General features: G+C 34.7%; 1 protein-coding gene across 1 annotated transcript in view; it reads right to left on the reverse strand.

The window, feature by feature from the left end:
* The window catches only part of DNAH3 (dynein axonemal heavy chain 3), a gene marked incomplete at its 3' end in the record, with an annotated part of 59604 nt that overhangs the window by 32736 nt on the left and 4463 nt on the right, over positions 1 to 22405 (reverse strand). The window contains exons 5-27 of the mRNA XM_084296242.1: positions 21734 to 21923; positions 21011 to 21200; positions 20268 to 20463; positions 19159 to 19284; positions 17633 to 17828; positions 16107 to 16286; positions 15255 to 15391; positions 14991 to 15096; positions 14233 to 14411; positions 12747 to 12931; positions 11431 to 11554; positions 10708 to 10861; positions 8917 to 9061; positions 8423 to 8634; positions 8037 to 8128; positions 7486 to 7600; positions 6814 to 6930; positions 5475 to 5654; positions 3941 to 4077; positions 2974 to 3175; positions 2489 to 2581; positions 2094 to 2204; positions 1020 to 1134 (exon numbers count right to left, since the gene is read on the reverse strand). Of these exons, the coding sequence (XP_084152368.1) occupies positions 1020 to 1134; positions 2094 to 2204; positions 2489 to 2581; positions 2974 to 3175; positions 3941 to 4077; positions 5475 to 5654; positions 6814 to 6930; positions 7486 to 7600; positions 8037 to 8128; positions 8423 to 8634; positions 8917 to 9061; positions 10708 to 10861; positions 11431 to 11554; positions 12747 to 12931; positions 14233 to 14411; positions 14991 to 15096; positions 15255 to 15391; positions 16107 to 16286; positions 17633 to 17828; positions 19159 to 19284; positions 20268 to 20463; positions 21011 to 21200; positions 21734 to 21923 (3482 nt within the window). The remainder of the gene's footprint in view (positions 1 to 1019; positions 1135 to 2093; positions 2205 to 2488; positions 2582 to 2973; positions 3176 to 3940; positions 4078 to 5474; positions 5655 to 6813; positions 6931 to 7485; positions 7601 to 8036; positions 8129 to 8422; positions 8635 to 8916; positions 9062 to 10707; positions 10862 to 11430; positions 11555 to 12746; positions 12932 to 14232; positions 14412 to 14990; positions 15097 to 15254; positions 15392 to 16106; positions 16287 to 17632; positions 17829 to 19158; positions 19285 to 20267; positions 20464 to 21010; positions 21201 to 21733; positions 21924 to 22405) is intronic.

Raw genomic sequence — 22405 nt, forward strand, 5'->3', positions numbered from 1 at the left:
CTCTGATATATAGACCAGAAAAAAAAGACAGGAAATAAAAGAACGTTGTTTAGGACAGAATTTGGCTCTATAAATACAGTTACACCAGTTGCATGGTTGAATGATGAATGATGTTTAAAGTTAAAAGCTTACTTTTTCTTCTTCCTTCCTTTACATACAGAAACAATCCAGGAAGCAAGTTTAATGTTATTAAATATTAAATCAAGCTGAAGAGAAACAATGACTGCAAGCACTCAAAAAAAAGTTCAAAAAAATCACAGCTTCATGTGGCAAAATAAAAAGTGAAATAATTTTTATTTTAATGCCCTTATATGATCTAAGCAGCATAAAAATATTTTACAGGGATAGAATAAATTTTTTAAGGCAGAATTTGATACTTCTGCCTTTTTAATTATTGCAGAAATAGTATTTGTTGTGTTTTTCTGATCATTAAATACACATCTAAATCCTCTAGTCTCAATTCTCTAAGGAGCCTCCCATCAGCAGTTAAGTCTAGTGGGTGTCCATTCCACCAAGGATCAAAGGTGCAGTTTCCTTTCCCAGCATAGAGGTAGAACAGCAGCTATGTTATATGTACCAACTTCACTTTTGTGAAGAGCTTCTAAATGCATAGAATACCACCATTTCACTCCTTTAAAACAGTAGAAATGTTAGCAAAGCTTGAGAATTCCACCTGCTGTTCCCCAGTGAGAGTGTAAATAGTCTCCCTCCCTCATCAATCCTGCTGCTGGAAGAAAAAGGGAAGCCAATCAGAAAAGAATTGAGACCGTGCAGCCCACAAAGGTTACTTAAAGTCCTTATGCCTAAATAAATAGCTTAGCTAGCTCATGCATGAATCTAGCCAGTATATCTAGTTTTCAACTTCCGTGAATTAACCAAAGAAAATTAATGTTAACTCTCTAGCTCATTTTATGCCATGGTCCTTTTGGTGAAGAAAGTATTATAGCTGCTTCTCTCTAATAGTTCACCAAGCTAAATATATAAGCATGGCCCTAGAGTACCAGCAACTGCACATTTACCATGGACATCAATGACAGTAAGAGCTCCAAGAGTTAGCCGGGCTCCACTGGACAGCTTTCCTCTCACTAACTCAACAATATCTGCAATTTGTAGATTGCTCTTCTCCAAGAAATCCTGTCACAGAAACAGAACACAGGCATTAGTATAATGTTGTAGCTAGCATTTCCTGAACTCCCATGGGTGCAATCATTGGAGGCAGCCCCTCTAACAGAACATAGTAATCGAACTCCTGGCACTACACCAACATTTTAAATTCTCTTTAATATACTGGCATTTTATTTTACTATAAACACTTTAGAGAGCTTTATGGCCTGAAAATAATGTAAACAGAAGTCTTTTATTTCTTCCTAATAGAAATACCAAAATTCTATCATAGGAAATGTATAGACTCCGTTGAGTGAATCTGGATTCACTTCTGGAAATTTGTAGTAAATTGTAAATTAATAAAATCAATATAAATCGAAGATTCTCCACACTTTACTATAAATATTTTACATCACTGTCTCAATTTTCTTTAATGACCTAGACAACAGGACAGAGTACATCCTCAGAAAGTCTCCAGATGATACAAAATCTGGCAAGACTGGTTGATAGACCCTACAGGTGTGTTGTCATTCAGAGGAACCTCACCAGACTGAAGAAATGGTCAGACAGGAATTTTGTGATTGAGTAAGCAGAATAAGATCTTCAACTAGTATTAAACAACACAGGCAAGTTAAATCTAAGATATTCAGTAAGGATATGGAAACAAAAAGCTAACATTAAAATGCAGTATTTGGTATAAAGTTTTAATAAACTTTATTATTCACATTTAAAAGGCAGCCCAAACTATCTGCTGACAGATTTCATCCCAAAATAAATCCTTATACACCCACCTATATTAGGATCAGACAAAACTCCACTGAATTCAACAGAAATTGTTTTCATTACTGGAGTGTGCATTTCATCAGCCTCAACAAAGTGCTATGTAAAAGTTTTTTGATGACAAAGGCACCACAAACATACAAGGAAAGGCTCTTGTTTCAAAATAACAAATTTGTCTTAATTAATAGAATGGTAGAAGAAAATCTTACTTGTAAAGTTCCTTTTGTTATAGCTTCAGACACTTCTTCTGTCCAGTAAATGGATGAAACACAAATAACCACCTGTCCAGGCCACTGAAGTACCCACATTTTTCGAGGAACCTTAAACATAAAGATCCATTCCAAACAAAGTCATGTAAACACATCTGATTATGGCACTAATAACAATTATTTTCCCCAAATTTATTCTGTCTCATGCAAAAAATAAATGAGAACTAGCTCTGTTACTTTTTCTCCAATAAAATCAGAAATAAAACTTCAAATAAGAAGAGATGGATTCCACTTAGCTTCAAACACGTTTCCCTGGTTAAAAAGAATGTGAACAATCTGTTCATGTACAGTTGCTTGTGAAATCTTATTTTACACTATAATTCAGGAATAATTACCTCGATGTATCCTTTTATACCATCTTGAAGAACTTGTCTTACACTGGCCAGCATCATTTCCTCGACTTGCAAAAGCCATTTTTCTACCATGCCCTTCAAACAGGAAAAACAGTTAAGAGTCAGTAAACATTTCCTGATTACATTAATTTTAAAGGGCAAATTCTTTGAAATATGTTAGGTTTAAATATACTTTCTTCTGATCTCTGTGAGAGATAAATATGTGGAAAATATCCAAATTTGACAGGCACATCTTAAAAGTAGTAAGTGTGTAAAGATGTAGAAAAGTGCCCAGAGGAATTTACCAAAAACTTGGTACATCTTACTCCTTTTTGTAGGAATTCCTTTTTGTTCTAGAACACGGGTGCGAACTCTCACTTCTGAAACACCTTTCATGATCTCATCCTAGATGTCTTAGATCTCATTCCCCCACAAAAATACAATTTAGGCAAAACATTAATTTAATAACATAGTAAAAAAAAAATTACTTTTGCATTCATCGGATAGATTTTGTCTATGAAAGGAACAATTTCTTTCTCTGAACTGATCATTCCTAGGATCTCCAGATCTTCCGTGAACTCCAGTTTAGCAATTCCTTCGAAACACTTCTTTAAATGAGGCTGCACTCTAAGGGGATCCTTTGTTTCTGAGAGTATTTCAAGCAGTTCATCATTAGACAGAAAAAAGAATCTGTTAGGAAAACACAATCAATGAATATAAACTTTCGAAACAAGAAAATTGTCATTATAATTCTACTGTTAGCAAGAAAAATCTAATTGTTTTTATTGTTGCTTAGGACAGTAAAATAACAGAGGGAAAACTATCATATCAGCTCCCTTTTCTAAGCTATTAATTGTTAACATTATAAAATTCATGGCACAGTTTTGTCAAAATTTAAGTATGACCATCCTTTCACGCAGAGAAGAAAAAAGTTGTGTTTCAAACACACAGGAAATACGAGGTATGTCTGTGCAGCCAATAAAAAATTCTGTGTAAAAATTCTGTGTAAAAAATTCTGAACACAGAATCATGTTCCTCATGATCATATATAACTCCAATGTACTATGAATCTCTGCACAGCTAAAGAGAGTAGGGCTGAAACATAATTTCAAATCAATTATGGGAAAGTAGCAAATTCCCTCAAAATGCCCTGTAAGTGATTACATGTTTCTAATCTTAAATTAAAGCTGTGCTAGACAGATTTTTCCTTCCCCACTACCACCTGTCCCTGGCACTGCAAACTTAGCTGAAGCTGAGAAAACTAATGGAAATCTGGAAAAAACGACAGGTTTTCTTTTTCTTTTTTTCTTTTCTTTTTTTTTTTTTTTTTTTTTTCTTCATGTTGCATGATACTGCATCCCACACATGCTTATGAAATGAGACTTACCAGCTCAGTATAAATTGAAAGAGCTTTGGGATTTTTATCTCTAATTTAGGCCTTCTTAATTAGTTTACCTTGGGAAAAACAATCTTTTCTTTTCCAAGTAAGTATTCAGCCCCTTCTGAATGTCTTCTAAGAGAATATTTGCTTCCTGAAATCTGTCTAACATCATGGGCTGTTCAGTTGCCACAAGCACCCTTGTGTCTTTCACCTTTATAAAAACACAGCAGAATTGATAAAAGTCACATTATGTTCATACATAAAAATTGTTATCATCAATCACTTATGTTTTAGGAGGATAAAAACTAGACAGAATTCTCTGTTGTGTGCCTTTATGTTATTAAATATGTATGTATTCTTTGATAGCTTTGGTTTTTAAACACTTTTACCAATTTCAACTTTATAGACAATACAGCAACAATATTCACATGAATTAAATTTTTTGGCATTTCCTTCTGTATCTCGGGCTTGCTACATTTTTTTTTTCATTCACATATGAGTTTTGTCAGAGTCACAGCATACGGTAATTATTTGGCCTGAGCTGTTAGACAGGTATCAGATTCTATTTTGTTATACTGATTATTTCAACATCTTTGTCACACAGTCATGTACTGCCAATGTTTTTCACAAAGATCTCAGCTCATACTGCCACTAAGTAACTTGTCTCTTATCCAATATCTTAGTTGTATAGAACAGAACAGAATAACCAATGTCATTTACTATCCCCATAACTGGTAGGTCAGGTTGATGGTTGGACTTGATGACCTTGAACGTCTTTTCTAATCAAAATGATTCTATAACCTTATCCTGACACACTACCAGATCACTACATATTCACCAAAGTTTCTAACAACCATAGAATAGAATAGAACAGAACAGAACAGAAAAGTTGAATAGACAAAGATCATTGAGTCAATCTGCCTAACCACTTTGGGGCTAACCAACAGTTAAAGCATATTGTTAAGGGTATTATCCAAATGTCTCTTTTACACTGACAGACATGGGACATCAACCCCAAAGGTGGAAAGAAAGGGGGAAAGGAGGGGGGAGAAGGAGGAGGAAGGTAGAAAAGAAAATAAGCCATTTAGTTGCTCTAATAGTCTCTGAGCCTTTAAAAGACGAATCTAAAATCCGACTATACAGTGCAGACTTCCTACCAGTGAATTCTGAAGCAGATCTTGAAAGCACAAATCATTCATCTTTCCACCTAATTATGATCATTTAACTGAAGAATGCCAGAAAAAAAATGTATGAAAGTATATTTTTCTGCCTTTTTTCCTTCTTTTTTTTTTTTTTTTTTTTTTTTTTTTTTGGTCTACAGAAGCCAGAAAAAATAAAATTAAAATGTTACTTGAGCTCTAATTTATCCTGCAATGTCCATCCTCTATGGAAATCTCAAAGTAGTAATGATATGATCTGCCACTTTTATTGCAAGACTAGATTTTGGTAGGCTTTAGTAAAGGTTTTCCCACTCCACATTAAACCTTCTTGCGACTTAAATACAAATATCCAACTAAAAAAAAGAAAGCTTGTACATCTTCATGACAGCAATCATTCTATTATCAGATATACCTAAAAATACATGCTTTATTGAATACAAGCACTTACCACTTGTGCCATAATGTCCTTCCAGTATGTATCCACAACCCCAAACTTTCTGCCCTCTTCAGGCATTTGAGCTATAATGTCTTCTGAACTAAAAATTGGTTCCAAATACAACCATGTCGCCTGACATTTTAACCAGCTGTCTAGAATGTCTTGCATTAAAGTCAGCTTCTCTTCCCAAGCCTGTATTGAAAATATTTAAGATGTATAAGCAACCATTTAAAACTGTAGATTGATTACAAGAGCGATAGTATAAAATCACAAGTTATTAATTTGCTTTATTGCATTATTGGATTCCTATGTGTTTTTTGTTACAGGACTTTGGAAACATACCACTCTAACAGTTTCTCCTGTATTGTTACAGTCTTACAGGAAAACATAGAAAGGCCTAAACATTCAGGGACTGATGATGCACCACTAACTCATATCATAGTCCCACAAGTCCTATCAACATTACTTGTATGATGGATGACTTCTTGTTTAACACCAGTTCAGGAATGGATTCTGCATCTTTTTCTCTACAAACTAATTGATTAGACCAGATGATCTTGAAGGTCTTTTCCAACCTTAATGATTCTATGATGAACAATTCTGCAACTCAGGTCTGAAGGAATATGAGACTACAGAGTTCATGCTTCCAGCTTTCTTCAAGGTTATTCTCTTTACAGGAGTTGATTTGGCTGCTAATGTCTACAGCTAGCAATCAAATGAAAGGATACTTTATACCTCAACAAAGCACATACACACACTTGCAAAATCTATGCCAAAGGAGCTAGAAACTTTTAAAGAATTTGTGCAAGATTGTTTTTCAGCAGCGAAGAAGTTTTATTCTCTAGGAAAAAAAAAAATCTCTTTGAAATGCTGGTTGTGTACTTTCTATCTGATCAGCAGTGAATAGATACCTTGACAAGGTAGCCAGCAGACTGAGTAAATGCCATTTTGCAAGCCTTTTATATAGTGGGTTCAATCTTTCCCCTCCGTGCTGCTTTATGTATTGTGCCATTGCCAGAGGATTACAAATACAAAAACAAATGACAGACCTGTGTCTTATTAGACAACACAGTAGGATTTGTTTAAATTAACAGACCCACACAAGACAATGAACTAAAAATAAATGCATATAATGACTAGATTAGCAATGAAATTACATTTTCTTTAGCTCTAAAGCAAGCCTTGCATACCTTTGTCTGGAAACTTTAATCAAAGAGAAAAATACAAATGTGAGTTCCTTAGAAATGGTTAAAACCTATACAACATCCTATCATGCCAAAACACCTGAAAGGACTTACAGAAATAATATTACGAGAAACACAGAAGCTCAATGAAACCAGCTTTTCCTTACCCGGCATTCAGCTTCAATTGGTTTGATGAAGGGAGAGCCACACATCGTCTGAGTCTTAACAATGTGATCATCCAGTAAAAGCTGGATGTCATCAACTGCTGACAGGATGCTGTTGTTCTGTAAAGACATCATATTTTGCTAAGGTAAATAGCAGTTGCTTATTTCGCTGCTCTCCAACCTTACACTCATTCAGCTTCCTGCTGCCCCCCCTTCTCCCTGAAGGCAGGAAAGTAGCAAGGCACTGACAAAGCCTGCAATATGTCTGAAGATACGAAATGACATCTCTCCCATACATCTCTATTTAGAAGGTCAAGAGATGGATGTTGTCAATAGGAAGCTAGCCAGAGATGCTAGTGACTTATAACAATCTTTTGCACAGTATGTGATTTCCTATATCTTCTGGGCAAGTTAAAATTTCACCACTGTTCACTTTTTCATACAAAACTGCAGAAGCTCTCAGGCTCACAGATTTGTTAGGATTAATATGTTGAGATTCCAAGTTAACCACATACTAATAGTAATGGATACATTTGCCCAGGCTTTGGGGTATGATACCACTTTCCATGATACCACAATGTATCAGCAGTACTTCCCTCTAATATTTGTGAACTGATGTTGAGGATCAAAGTAATTCATTTCAACAATGTGTATATGGATTTCATGTTTACTCACAGTATCCCTGTATTTCACCAGAGTGAACTGCATGTTGACCCACTCTGATTTCATTTTCTGTATTGATTTCTCTAAAGAATACTCCTTACTTGCGGCTGCTCCAATAGGTTCCAGCCTAAATTGGAATGAAACACGTATCTCAGAAATACTTTTGCAATGTAGCAGAAGGGAAGTGAAGCAAAGCTGACTACCTTTCCCTTTCATTTGGATATCTTATTAGTAACACACACTCTTATTTCAGGAAATATTTATTCACTTTTGAGCTCACCAAGTTAGAAAAGTTAGTATTAATTTGGAGACAAATAAAGACAGAAAATTCCAAATGCAGAAATTAAGTGGTTTGGGAATATGATTCTGGGTTTTGTTGTCTTGGTTCCACAAGGACATCTGACAGTTCCATCTCTATCTTAATAAGATATAGCTGTGAAAACATGGAAGTTCTGAACAACACACACACACACACACACACAAAAAAAACAAACTAGAATTTTGTATCTCACATACGATACCATGATCATCTAAAAAAACTGAGAATAGAGTAAGCTTCTTACCGATCAATATATTTTGAGAGTCCAAATTCCAGCATATTTAGAAGAGTAGTAGTTTCATCGGGTTTGATCTCACATCCTACAATTTCACTAATCTGAAAATAAAGAAAAATCTATTATTGAGGTGGATGCTTGTAATAGACTTGGTAAACAGCAAGGAAAAAATGCTTAAAAAGTATTAGTGCAGCACCCCAATTTGCTTTTCTTCCATTAATTCAAAGAAGCTCATGCCTGTACCATTAAAAATTTCAAAACTGCATTTATTAAGTGACAGGATACAGAATGATCTTACTGTGAAATACAGAACTATTACTAATATATGGAGTACTGCATTGAACTGTCAGTTTCTGAGGTAGGATACCTCCACAGTTAAAGCAGAGTTAAAATACCTGCTCCCAATGTCTATCCTTCATTCCACGATTGCAGGCAATTGACAGGACAGGAAGATGCTGTTTAAACTTATCAAGTTTATATTTTGTACTTTCTGCTAAGCGTCTAGGCCCAGCCAAATCTGGAAAACTCTTACTGAGCTTGTACATAGTCCTCCACATATTTCCAATTTCTTCAGTAATTTCATCAGCATTCAATTTCTGGAGAGATCCTGAATACAGCAACATTTAAAAAAAAAAAAAAAAAGCAGTGAGTAATTCAGCACAAGGGGATTATCAGGGTGGTTTATTTACAGGTATTTATAGTCACTCTCATTTAACTGGAAATCATTTATGTTACAAAAAAGTCTTTATGCAAAATCCGTGTCAACAATTTTATTTCACTGATTGATTTCACTGCTTCTCTCTTCAAAATTATTTTATCACAATAACTAAGCAACCTGTTCAGCTTCTACTTAACTAACTGAAAATGACACATTTCATCAATATCTCACCATTCATCCATTCCTCAGACTTGGTATGAAATTCATAGGCTGTTAACCAAAGTTGTTCAAAGGGTTGCTTGTTTGTGATTATAATTTGCAGTAAGGGAAATTGACTCTTATTCCGCTCAAGTAACTCCTCTTCTTTATTTATAGCCTTTAATGATAATAATAATAAAAAAAATATTTCCATCAAAAATTCTTGGTACTGCTTTTTAATTTTTTACTAAGTAATATTGGATAGGATTTTTTTTTCACATGTCAAAGCCAGCCAGTTTTGTAGACTTAAGCCTGTAGCTTTTAGGTAAATAAGGTAACTGTGTTCTTGTAAATTACCTTAGTTATTTGTTGGTAGTTTTTACTACTCAAGTAATTTTAAATATCTATTTTAAAAATAGACAATTTACCATAGCATTCAGTGATACCAAGTCTCACAAGCTACCAAGCCACTTTGAAACCTGGATGTAAGCTCCCCAGTCACACAGGCTTATGAGATTTTTTTCCACTTGTGATTATTTGTTTTTAGCTTGTATTACAGAAACATCTGGGGGCTTCAACCAGAACAGGATATTAATTGCTGCATCTATTTAATATAAAATATTGTCTTTCCCCAAAAGAGCTTACAGCATAAATGAATGTGCAAAGATTTAGAGAAAAGTGTTGCCTTTTGCATTTCATACATACTGAAAGGAATCACTGGCAAACACTATTTGAAATGCAAATACTCAATTCAGATTGAGTCCTACATCTGTTTTCACAATGCCATCAGAACTTTTGTAATACTTTTAATCATTCTATGTGAGTTGCAGACAGAGAAACTTGAAGATCCATATTTCTAGGTAATCTTTAACTTCATGTATTCACTCAGCTGTTCATGGTGTCATTTAAATTGTGTGGATACAAATCTCATTGTGAATATATATTAAGAAATTTCACCAACTTAATAACTTACTCTGTTCTACCCATTACAACTTATCAATGCTGTTAACTCAAACTAACTAGATACACTGGATGCCTTTAAATCAGTTTAAGGTTCTTGATATATAGGGATTGTAGCAATTTATCTAAATCCCAAACTGATTTAATTGGTCCAGTTTTCTCTTTTGAGCAGGTCTTAATTAACAGCTTGATTCTTAAGGCTCCATATATGCAGAAATCTCATCATCTCACTGTGATTTAGAACATTAAGTAAGCCTCACAATACCTGTGAGATCTCTCAAAGGTAACCATTCTCATTTCCCAACAGAGGCACAGCTAAGAAACTACTCAGCCAAGAATGACACAGCATATTGGTTGAAGAGCCCTGAGTAGAATCTAGGAATCTCAGTGTTCAGCTTCCTTCTAACATCTGAAAACTTATATTAATGCTTTTAGGCAACTTCTGGAAATGATACATACAGTTGGAGAGCATTTGTTTTTAATTAGAGAACAATGAAAGATGCTTAAATGCAGCTCAAGTAGCACAAACCACAATTCAGGGAAAATACCACTTCCCTAATTGTTCTCCTAGTCAGCTCTTCCAGAAAAAAATGTTTTTCATGGATAGTATCCTGCTATTACCGACTGTTTAGAAATACTGAAATTCGCTATTTTAATTTAAAAAACTCCCTAAACATTTCCCCCCCAAAATATGCTTTTCAGCTCAGCATTAGTACTGTATATGGGGACGAGAAGATATTGGCCACTTGTTGGTGAATTTGGGAATCTTAAAGCCAGCTTGATAATATATGTCCAGAACCTGGAAAAAAACATTCATGCATCCAACACACTGTAACCCACTTTATACCTGTTAAAAATACTAACCTCAAGTTCTGCTACTGCGTTATTTAGATTCTTATTTAACTCTTTAAATTTATCAACATTGTTCTTCATTTCTTCTATGGTCATAATATCCCGCTTTTTGTAGCTTTCTACTTCTCTATTATAACCTTCAAGAGTTTCATCAAACTGAGAAATCCTGAAGTAAAGATAGGTAAAGTAATATGATGTTCTGTTTCATTCGTTTTCAGGTTTCGGTTATTTTATGAATTATAACAAGCACTGTGAAATGAAAACTGATCTCAGTGCTAGTGTAAACTAAGTAGAGATTCCAGTCAAAACCCATTAGTTATCAGTTACGTCAACCGTATGCATGAAACAGCATTAAAATTCAAATTTCATTTTCAAATTCAGTTCACTTACATTTGCTACTTTTACCACTTAAAGCAAATAAAGGAAGAGTGAAAACATTGTGAAAATGTTTAATGCCAAGCCAAGCAATATAACAGGACAGAATTAGGACTATTCTAGCAATATCTTTCATTTCTCCTTTAAGACCTATTTAAGTACAGGAATATTCTAATCTACCCTGATCAACCATATTTTTCTGAAATCTCCATAATACTGCAAACCAGGTTTCTCCCATACTTTCTCAGCTACTTTCCAAGTTTTACTGGTAAAATAAATATCCTTTTACTGATGAGATATTTTCAGATATTTTCTTTTCTTTAGAAATATCCAGTGAAAGAAAATGTCCTAACACCATACCTCTCAAGCAACACCATCTCTATATGATTCCTCCTGCTATACAACTCATCTCTACTGTTATCAAACATTGTCTCAATCTTATTAGGCCAATGGAAAACCGTGCTATTCAGGTGTATGTCATAACCTAAAAGGAAAAAAAAAAATAGATATCTTGAAGAAAATACCTATATATCAATGGTCTAATAGAGTGGTTGGTGTGAAGAGTAAGCAAAAAAACTAAAACTGTATTTAGGAATATGTGAGTTAGAAATAAGCTTTCCAAGAAGCTATGTATTTCAAGCTGATAACAGAATTATCTTCACTGCAAAAAGAACTGCTTGCTGAAACAGATTAAAATCAAGTGAACAGCGTAAAATTCTCTGAATAAGATCTTAGTAGACAGAAATTGGTGAGAACAACTATTCCAGAACGTGTATTCTGTTAAACTATATTTGAGTCCAACTATATAAAGACACAGACCATTCCAAACCAAATATATAACAAATATCTAAAAAAGGTGGATAAAAGTAACGTTTAAAACATTTAGTCCACAATGTGTAAATGCTGAATTATTCACAACAGCAATAGCATAATAACTACAATGAGCCAACATTTACATCTTCGTATTTCTCTATTTGTTCAGCACACTCAGTTCATTACCCTTTGGCAAAATAAATGTTGCATGAAGCCTCTGCTCAGCCTAAACCTTTATCACTTGGAACTAGGATACATTCTGCTTCTAGTTCCACCAGTAATTACACTTGGGAATTCCACTAGAATCCAATGAATGGCATTGAGCCATCTCTATTTCTTGCACTGAGGGTATGTTTCATCCTTCAGAAAAGCATAGAGAGTGCATCAGGTGTTAGTTTCTTCAAAATATTGTTTGTGAAATATGACATCTGCTAAAAAATAAAATGTAAAGATGCTGATTGAATTTCTTAACATTGGCAAAAACATTCTAATAATTAGCCTGCTCCAAAATCAGTATTCCAATAAAACAAATTCATTACACTTCCATATATTGAAAAACTGTTGCTGGTCATTTCCAAACTACCATATGATTTCCCTCAAAATTCCTGCAGCAGTGGATAGAGTAGGCAGAAATATCTTTCACAAAGGACAGCCTACTGATTTCACAAAGGGCAGACTACTTGATTTCATTATTATGACATGAAATAGTATTGGTTAAATCACTGCCTATTCTATGAAAATGTTTCAAAGTGTTCTCAGTACACAGTCTTTCATCAGCATTCTAGATGATGCAACATCTATCCCAGTATCTATATATAAATACTTCCATGTGGAGACTTTCATAATCTGTAATTGAGACATACTAGTAAGATCAGCATAGTCCATGAGGAATTCCAGTCTGCGTGCTGCTTCAGAGACCTCCTGTCTCAGTTTAGATGCAGTAACTTTACTGGATTTCTTTAAGAATGCATCAAATTCTACTAGCTCCTCAGTGTTCAGAGGCAGCTCATTCAATCTCTTTGCAATTATGTTATATTCATCACAAAGTCTACAACAAAAAGTAAACAGACACATCACTGGGATCATAAATGAAGTAGGATGCAAGATCTTATTAATGAAGTTTGTCTTTTAAACAGCAAGTGTTAAGATGAATACACACAGCAGATATGCATTTATTAAGGATGATATTTCACTCTGTACAATAATTTCTATTGTCCTACTATGTTTACAAGAACTGGTATATAATAAAGCGATCACTACATTGATTCCAAATTACAATTAACAGAATATTAACAGTTTACTTCCCATAGGCTTAGAATTTCCTCTTTCAAGATCTGACTTGCTGCAGAAAGCAATGTTTGAATACAGTAAGCAAGAGCTCACTATCACCCCAAAAAATAAAATTAAGTGCATGGGATGAAACACAGTTATAAAGAGGAAGATTATTAAAAAATCACATTTATTTATTTATTTTGCACATGGAAAAAACAGTATTTTCCCTCTTCATTAAAATGATAAAATGTCTTGTTCCAGATTCCAGCTCAGTACTGTAAACATCTGTACAGACAGCAGGCATGTGAACAGCAACCACCCACAAATAGGTTGATTTAAACCAGCACAAGCATTCAAAATCTTAGGTGTTGAGCATAAGCTTGTTGCCTAGATTCCCTCCCCAGTAAGTGGAGACAGAGGCGCTGCTAAAGAGCAGTTCATCTCCACTTGGAGATGCTTTGCAGACAAGTGAGTTGAATTCCCCCCCCCTCCTTTTCCCCCTCCTTTTTTTTCTTTTTACAATGGTTATTGTTCTTTCCATTCACTGTGAAAGAATTATTTATGTGCCACTGTGTTTTTTGTTTGTTTGCTTTTAATTCACAGAGCCATGATTATCCCATTACACTGGAGCCAAACTATAGCCTTAGTTTTGTTCTTTTATTTTTTACTTAAAATTGCCATGGTATGAAATCAGAACTAGTACTTCCCTAACAAAATAAATAAATAAATCGGAGACAACACAAAAATTTAGCTCCATAGTACATTCTTCATGTTGCTTTAGCTGGATGCCAGCAGGGAAAGCAAGGACCTCAACTCAAATCTTAGGAGGTCAGTCAAGGAGGAAAGAACAACACCATATTTTCAGTCTAAACTTTATGTACACCCTGTACAGACTAAGTTATGTGTTTATTACAAGTATTTCTATACCTGTTAATTTTAAATACTGGTTTGGTTTCCTTACATGTGTCTGGCCAACACTGGTAGAAAAGCCAGTAGATGAATAAAGTTATCTCAGACACAGATATACAACATTAGTCCATGCAGACAGCAACAATCATGCACGACAACAGCATGTACCTTTTATTTGACTCTCTGTTTTCCATCACCTCAAATTCAATCAATCTATCCTTAAGATTTTGAGTCCGAATGCAAAGTTCCTCATTCAGTTGTACAGCATCCAGACAGAACATGGCCAGGGGGACAGTGACATGCATAGACATAATCTCTCTTTTCAGTTTTGTTAAGCTGTCAATCTTCTACAAATGGAAAAGAAAAATCTGATGTTTTTCCTTAAACTTTATAGATGAAACAACTAATTAATTCCCATCCAGCAAGTGGATAATATATTCCAAGCAGAAGAAGGGACAACATTTTTTTTCTTTTTATTTATTTTCAGAGCTCAGTTATTGCCAACAGATTTCAGGGCTGAAAGCCTTGCATCATAAAATGCCATATTAAGAAACACCATAAGTTGCTTAAAGAAGTATTCAGCCAGAAGCTAGCTCAGGAATGCAGCAAACAAAGTAGACAGGGCTAAGGACAAGACAATCAAAAGACCGGTAAGATTCAGATTCACCAAATACTCTGGGCAGTCTTCCACTGGCTATTTCACCCAACAAAACCCACAGAAGAAGGCCATAGAGAAACCTCCTTCTCCATTGCTACTGCAGCCTTACAGTAAGGGGCTATGTAAAGTGCAATGGATTCCCTAGTGTTCCCAAGTGCAAACATAGCCATTCAAATGGAAATTCTTTAGAACAGCAATATACTACAAAGTCAAGCGTGATGTGTTAGCTGCTGTATGAACACGTAAGCAGTTATCAGTTATATCTTACCTCTGCCAAAGCTCTTAAAGAATGATCTTCTTTCAAGAAATCTGTAACATCTTGCTGTGCATTGTTGTTCAAAAGATTGCTGTATTTCTTGTACACGTTTAAATACCTTAAATACAGATCACAAAAACAAACACAAGATCCCAAGGTGAAGATTCTCTATAATAAGAAACAAATCAGCTCAAACTGTTTAACGTTTGAGCTGAAGAGATAATGTTATGAATCTGAGGACTTGGATGGGCAACAGAGCCAACAGAAAAAACTCACTTCTGTGGACCAAGTATGTTGCTCTCAAAGATCATTTCAAGCTTGTTCACATAATCTGAAAACAACAATTCATCTGGTTTGACCGTACGGAGAGTGAGATCATCTCTTTTTAATTGTGGAAAGAGAATTTTTTCTACCTGAAGGAAATCATTGCAAATAATGTGATAGCACGTACAACAGAGGAAATAAGATATTCTATTATCCATTCACCATCCATTTCAAAAAATGTATAATTTAGTAAACACAAGCCTGGGCCTTCAATTCTATGGAGTTCAAACACTTTGAATGCTTAAGCCAGTACATATACGCAAAAAATCTATACAGAGGTACTGATATTTACATTAAAAGTGCCAAGATAGGTATTCAACTAAAGGACCGATAACCTCTCTTGGACCCCATGTTTGTACGTAAGTAGGCTGTTCCTCACATTTTAAGTAGAAACATTTAAGTATCCCAGTGGGTGCTGCACAATGGAACAAACACAACTCATCCAAGTAGACAAAGTATTTCTATTGTAGGAAAAAACAAACAAACAAAACCCACAAACTATAACAAAAACTGTAGCAACAAAGGTAGTAATAATCTCTGAACAAATTTTCACTTAGTTTCATATGCAGTTTGTTTGTGAAAACTACACACACACACAGAAAAAAAATCAGACCAGGACTTTAAAACTTGAATCAGAAAAATAACAATTCCTATGCTATCTTCTATAATCACAAAATTTCACATGGTTTCTGATATGTGACCCACATCTTTATGCTGTATATGGCAGTTTTCTGCCTCATTTTTATATCACAGACAATTTTTATTCACATTGTATTTTGCACGCAGCTTTAATTTATCTAGTACCTTTGGAAGTTCCTCTGCGCTTCGTAGGATCTCCCTGAAGCAATGACTGATCAAATCCCAACATTCTTTCAAAGATGGCTCAAAGACAATCTTGGGTTCTTCCACATTGAGTTTGACTATTAGCATTTGAGGTACAAAGAACTTCATGTCTTGATATGGTTCTGTAAAATCACTCCCATCCTTAGGGAAAAAGAATTAAAATTGGACATGTTAAATAAGCTTTCTATAAATATAATAATTAAAAAATATTCACATTCCCCCCACTTTTAACGGTACAGCATCAATGGGATTTTCTTCTGCGATTCTTGTTCATAACACTGATGCCCCAATATATAAAATTTTGAAGGGCCAACTCTTAAATGAATCTATAAGATCTGGAATTAGGAAACTGGATCTAAGCCTAATTGCCTCAGTTTTTACTGAACTAACAGAAGTAAAGCACTAATTATCATGCAGAACCAAAACTCAAAGAAAAAAAAAAATCTATAATGCTATCAGAACTAAAATCCAGTATCAAATACAAGACCTTGTTGTTGTTTTGCTTTTGTTTAATTGTCTTGTATGGTTAAAAAGAACTATACTACCCCCAAATTACTTTTACAGTAACTGAGTCCTAATCCATGACTAGGCTCATAATGTAGATGCTATAATGATTTCAAACAAACAAAAAAGCAGCAGCAGCAGCACCATCATCCAGATGCAAGGTGAGGCCTATCGTAAGATTGACAACATAGTGTACCACGTTGCCAGGTTGGATAGGGCTTTGAGCAATCTGGTCTAGTTGTAGGTGTCCCTGCCCATGGCAGGGGCATTGGAATTAGATTATCTTTAAGGCCCCTTCCAACCCAAACCACCCTATGATTTTATGATTGTATGTGTGATCTTCTGGCTGCAATGCAGTATTTCAGCTGACACATTCATTCTGTTTAAATAGGTTTCATGTTGTCTTGCCATGGTAGATCCTGTGTGATCTGAAACTTAAAGAACTCATGTCCGCTAAGAAGCAACCTGTGATTAAAACTTTAACGATCTAATGTTTATTTTCACAATTGAATGCGTTACTTGAAATAATACAGGGCACTCATCTGGCATAGATGGGGACACCACATACATAAATTATCTCTGCAAAGGATTACGGGTATGACTATGCACACTTTTTACTTCAAGGAATATTTGTGTGCTTTCAGAACAAAATACTTCAGTGTTTTGCCAGGTTAAGGCCAAAACAGATAAAACTGAAAATTAATATTAAGAAATCTACTTCCATTCAAGACAGAGTTGTAAACCCTTACAACTGCTAATTATAAGTCTTGCCCTGCAAAAGGATTATTTGAGTAAACAGTTCTTGACCACTCAAAAAAATCCACTTAGTAGGCAGAACAGTTTGAAGGGTGCAGACATATTTTATTAAGGCAAGATCTAGAATATTTTAGCCTTCAAAGAGCATTACATTTTATAGCTGTATGAATTATTGTCTCTATGTAACACCGAAAACTATATGCATAGATACACCTCACAGCATATACCTTGTAGATCATAAAAAATGCAAGAAGATCTTCCAAGGAGTTAACAACCATCCCACGTAGTTGTAATGACATTAGAGTTGCCACTGAACTAAAATAGCTTTCAATTCGCTGAGGTGAGTCATAGTCATTTTGAGGAGCAAAATGGATCCATTTCGTTTTCTCATCAAGGAAGATAGATGCACAAGTTGGGATCCACCTAAAAGAAAGCAATACATACAAAGTTTTTAAAAGCTTGTTAGTCTTACCTTGCTCCTTGCAATGAATTCTAAGCTCAGAAATTACCCAAAGAATGATCAAAATCCAAAAAGCAACCAAAGAACGGTTAACTAGATGTCATACTAAAACTTTATCTACCAGAACTTGGAGAAAACATAATTTTTTAAGTTAAGGGTACTTGTTTTCATGGGCCCCTAGTATTAGTTTAAATGAATATGAATAGATGAAACAGTAATGACAAATGATTACCATTAAGTGGGAACCTTGAGACTGGAAAAGATATCAAGTGGCAGAATGATGCCCCCTACTGTCATGGGCTATTACCTCATAGAATTTCTTTCTTATATTAATTTATTTCTGTAATGAAAAAAGTCAGGTTTCTTGTCACAAGTTCTACAGATGAATGGCTGATTTAGCCTCCCTTCCTCTCATGGTTCTTATTTCCAATCTGTCTGTATGTGTAGTCAGTTTATTCCCATTTGCTCTTGTGCAAGCACTCTTGCAGTTAGTTCCAAAAGCTCTTTCAGGATCCAGATGTTTTTCCCTATAATTTATTTATCCCTTTGCTTTGGCAGCCTTTTTGTTGGGACTACCATCATCTTAGACTAAGATCTGTTTAAAAAAGCTCTCCAGTTTCTCCCTATTTTTTTAAATATGTGTATATATATATTAGTTAATATAAAAATATTAAAATATAATAAACAGGAACTCTAGAGGCTCTGGGATCCATAGGATAGAATTTATTAGGTATCGACATAAGCCATTCAACATATTTTCTGAAAATCCTTTGAAATGGACAGGGCTTAACAAGAATTTTCAGTGAACTGAAGCTAGAAACAGTCTGTAAAAGGAAGTGTATCCATTCACAGCCAGCTCCCCTTTCACACTCCTCTGTAAACAGCATGAAGCCAAAGAGAAAATACTTCTTTCATATATCAGAAAGGCCTCAGGATGCAGGTGGTCTCCTTTAAAATTAAGAGAATATTCCACTCAAACAGTATGGTTCTGGATCTGTATGGGAATGGCTGTCTGCTGCTGCAGTCAGAGAGAATTTTGTGCTCTGTTTTACCTGGATGAGGATCTGTAACATATACCTAAAACACTTTATTTTGCAACTGAAGTCCATATAAATGGAAACCGAAATGTAATCATGTCCTCACATTAATGAAGTTAGGATTTGAACACTTCTATGTACAAATTAATTTATTTGTTTCTCATGTTAGAGGGCAAAATTTTAAATGTGCTGTTCTTGTCATAAATCAGACCCTAAAATACTCTATTTATCTACTGTTACTACAGTTGGCACTGACTTGTTCTGAAGAATTTCTCGAGCTTCCACACAGTGTCTTTGAATGACATCCACAAATTCTGTAGGCAGCAGTGGTAGGTCTCCACAAAGCATTTCTTCAATGCGGACAAACCTTAGATAACTATATCTATGGAAAGTAAAGAAAACAGGAGATACTTTAAGGACCTCTGTTTAAAATTAAACAAACAAATAAAACCAAAAAACTATTATGAAATACAGTCAGAAAGTCTTGTAGGTATTGTATATATGTATATGTTAGAAGTACCGTATGTACTAATAATATTTTCCATCGATGCATGTCTTGTCACTGCTAAGTTGTCCAGCAAGTCCATTTCTAATATTTTTTCTTTGCTTGATTGTTTTTTGCTATTAGCAAATGTAAAGGGCTTCATAAATTTAATTTTGTATTTGTCAGATTTCGAATTGTGTTATTTTTTTTCTAAAACAGTCAGAGTACTTTCTTGTCTATTCTGGCTACCCTGAGGAGGTAATCTTTTTTTTTTTTTTTTTTTAATTTCATCAACATGGCATGTATTACCATCTGAAACAAACAAGAGCTTAAACTACTTCAAATGTTATTTAAATGCAAAAACAAACAAACAAAAAACAGTGGTAAGGATTAGTAACTACCATATTAACTTCACAAGAAAAAAATGCCTCAGTTTTCCAAAGTCCCCAGTAAAATTTCCAACTACAAACATTTGAAAGGGACTCAGTTTAAAGAGATGCGAATGCTTTTCTTTTGTTAACTTCAGGAATGAAGATGAGAATTCTGAATTACTATTTAATTGAGCATGGACTCAATTTAGGGATAACATCTTTTAACAAAGGGGATGACCTTTTCATAGCACTAAGTCCACATTCTTCACTGTGGACATGTACAACATTCACACTTGTATTTACAGTCTGCAAGTGAAGATGGCTGAGATTGCTGAAGACTGAGAAAAAAAAAAATCTTCAGAAAAGAGAACAGATTTTGTAATTTTCTCTCTACTGCCCCCACCAGAACCTCAGCAGCATATGTAGACAAGTCAGCAGATGCACTCTAATCGAGCCATTAAATGAGAACATTCCCAGTTTAATTGTGATCCTATGAACAAGACTTCTTACTCAGAAAGCCAAAGCTGTTGCAAAGTGTACATCAGTGGATTCACTGTGAATAGACTATTTTCATTCCAGCTTTTTGCTTCTTCATAAGAGCTATGCCATGGGACTGGTGCACGGATAACTCTCTGGGGAAAAGGGCGTGGGGTACTTCTAATTAGAAGTCTCTCTCTCTCAGCTGGATCCATCAAGATGTAATCAACTAGAACAAATCATGTATACATTATGGTGAGATTGTGTCATACCCACATATGAAAACACAGTATCTCCATAGCTTATAAACTCATAGAGTTCTCTACATTTAAAACTTGTTTTTAGGAGTACTTTTTTTAAAGTACCGCACAATAATCAAATTACCAACTTAACTATGAAGTATTTTCAAAAAAAAAGAAAATAAGGATTGGTTCTGGTTCTAAAAAGAACCAGAGAGACAGGAGAAAGAGCTTTTCATCCTATCTTTCCAAGACATCTTCTTAACGCTTCAACACGTTGTCTGTTAACTGGGGATAGAAATACCTTCATTTAAAGCACGATTTTTAGAAAGCTTCTTAAACGTTTGTGAAACACAGAAATGTTAATATAACAGAAATCATCCATTGCATCTAGGAAACATGATATTCAAAAGTCTGATCTATATTATCTGACCCCAAAGGAACTCTCCACTGGCACTAAGAACAAAATGGAGATTTGCTCTTAAAGTGCAATAAGTGTTTACATATTCTGAATTGCTAAGAGATTATGAGTCTTACCAATAGCTTTCATGAGGCTGATTCGATAGTCTGCCTTAATCTCCTCTTTTAAACAAACAAGTGAATTCTCCAGGTATAGATTAGCAAGAAGATGAGCTGGAATTTGTTTTAAAATCACATTCATTACTTCCTTATCCTGAGGTGCCAGCATGTCTTCCTGTACTCCATTATGTATGTAGTAACAGTACCGCTACAAAATAATACATAAAATATTACACTTATTGTAGGACATTTCTGACAAATAATGAATAACTATGAAATATTTTTGGCTCTTCTATTACTTGAACCTTTTCTGCAATCAAAAGGTACTTGAATATCACAGATTTTGGCTATGTCTATCTCCTGGTTCTTTTTAAAGCACTGTTAATGCCTGACATTTTTACAATACTTGCACGTTTTGATGTAAGCATATATTAAATTAAGTGCAGCATATTAAATTACTGATCTCTGAAGTACAAGCCAACAATGTGAGAGGTTAAGAATTTGGAAAGATAGTTTTACTTGCAAACCCTTTGGACAAGAAGCACACCAAGGAGCTAGGAAGAGAAACAAATAGGAAAGGAAATAAAATTTAACAGCAAGTTGCTACATATTCATATTTACATCTTCTAAACCTCCTGCACTGTGTTCTCTTCTCAACTACTTTTAAGTAAAGAGGTTATAGATGTATCACTGATGATTACTGCTGCTGCTTTTCTCAACCATAAAATGAAAAGTAAATACCTCTATATCGTTACTTGAAGGTGAATTTTCTTCCTTATTTATCTCCTCCTCATGTAAGTGCATGATAACAAATTGTTCTTCTGGAGTCAATGGTTGGTTGTCTGTATAATGTATAACATGTAATTCTGGCATATGAGCAGGTACACACAGTGAGATGAGATCCAAACTGTTTAACAATGTTGGTGTACTTCTGAAACAAAAGACTACAAGTGACTAAAGAAGATGTAACTGATTCTTAAATTAACATGGACAAACAATAAGCTACTGCACTGAGGACAAGTATGGCCTATGATGAAGTTTTCAATTACTCAGTAAAATTGTGTAACATACCAGATTGTATTTCCTCTGTTAAAGTAATATATCATTTTAATATCATGTAAACTTTCCTATTCTACAATATCACTGAGACATGCAAGATTTTATAAGCAATTCTATCAGTGCCAGATCTACTTGCATTACTACGTAGGTTGCCCATGATCTTACCTATTTTCAGGTGATTATCTTTCCAAAATCTTAACAATATGACCCAAAAGTTTAAATTGGCTCATTTGCATAGATGTTGTACTGCAGATTTCACTGTCAGGTTATATGCTATTTTCTATAAATCTTTTGTCTACACTCCTCAGGACATGCAACAATCAGCCAACAAACTGTCACTCCATACTTGATTTA

Source organism: Netta rufina (assembly GCF_964035555.1).
Source record: "Netta rufina genome assembly, chromosome: 15".
Lineage (NCBI taxonomy): Eukaryota > Metazoa > Chordata > Aves > Anseriformes > Anatidae > Netta > Netta rufina.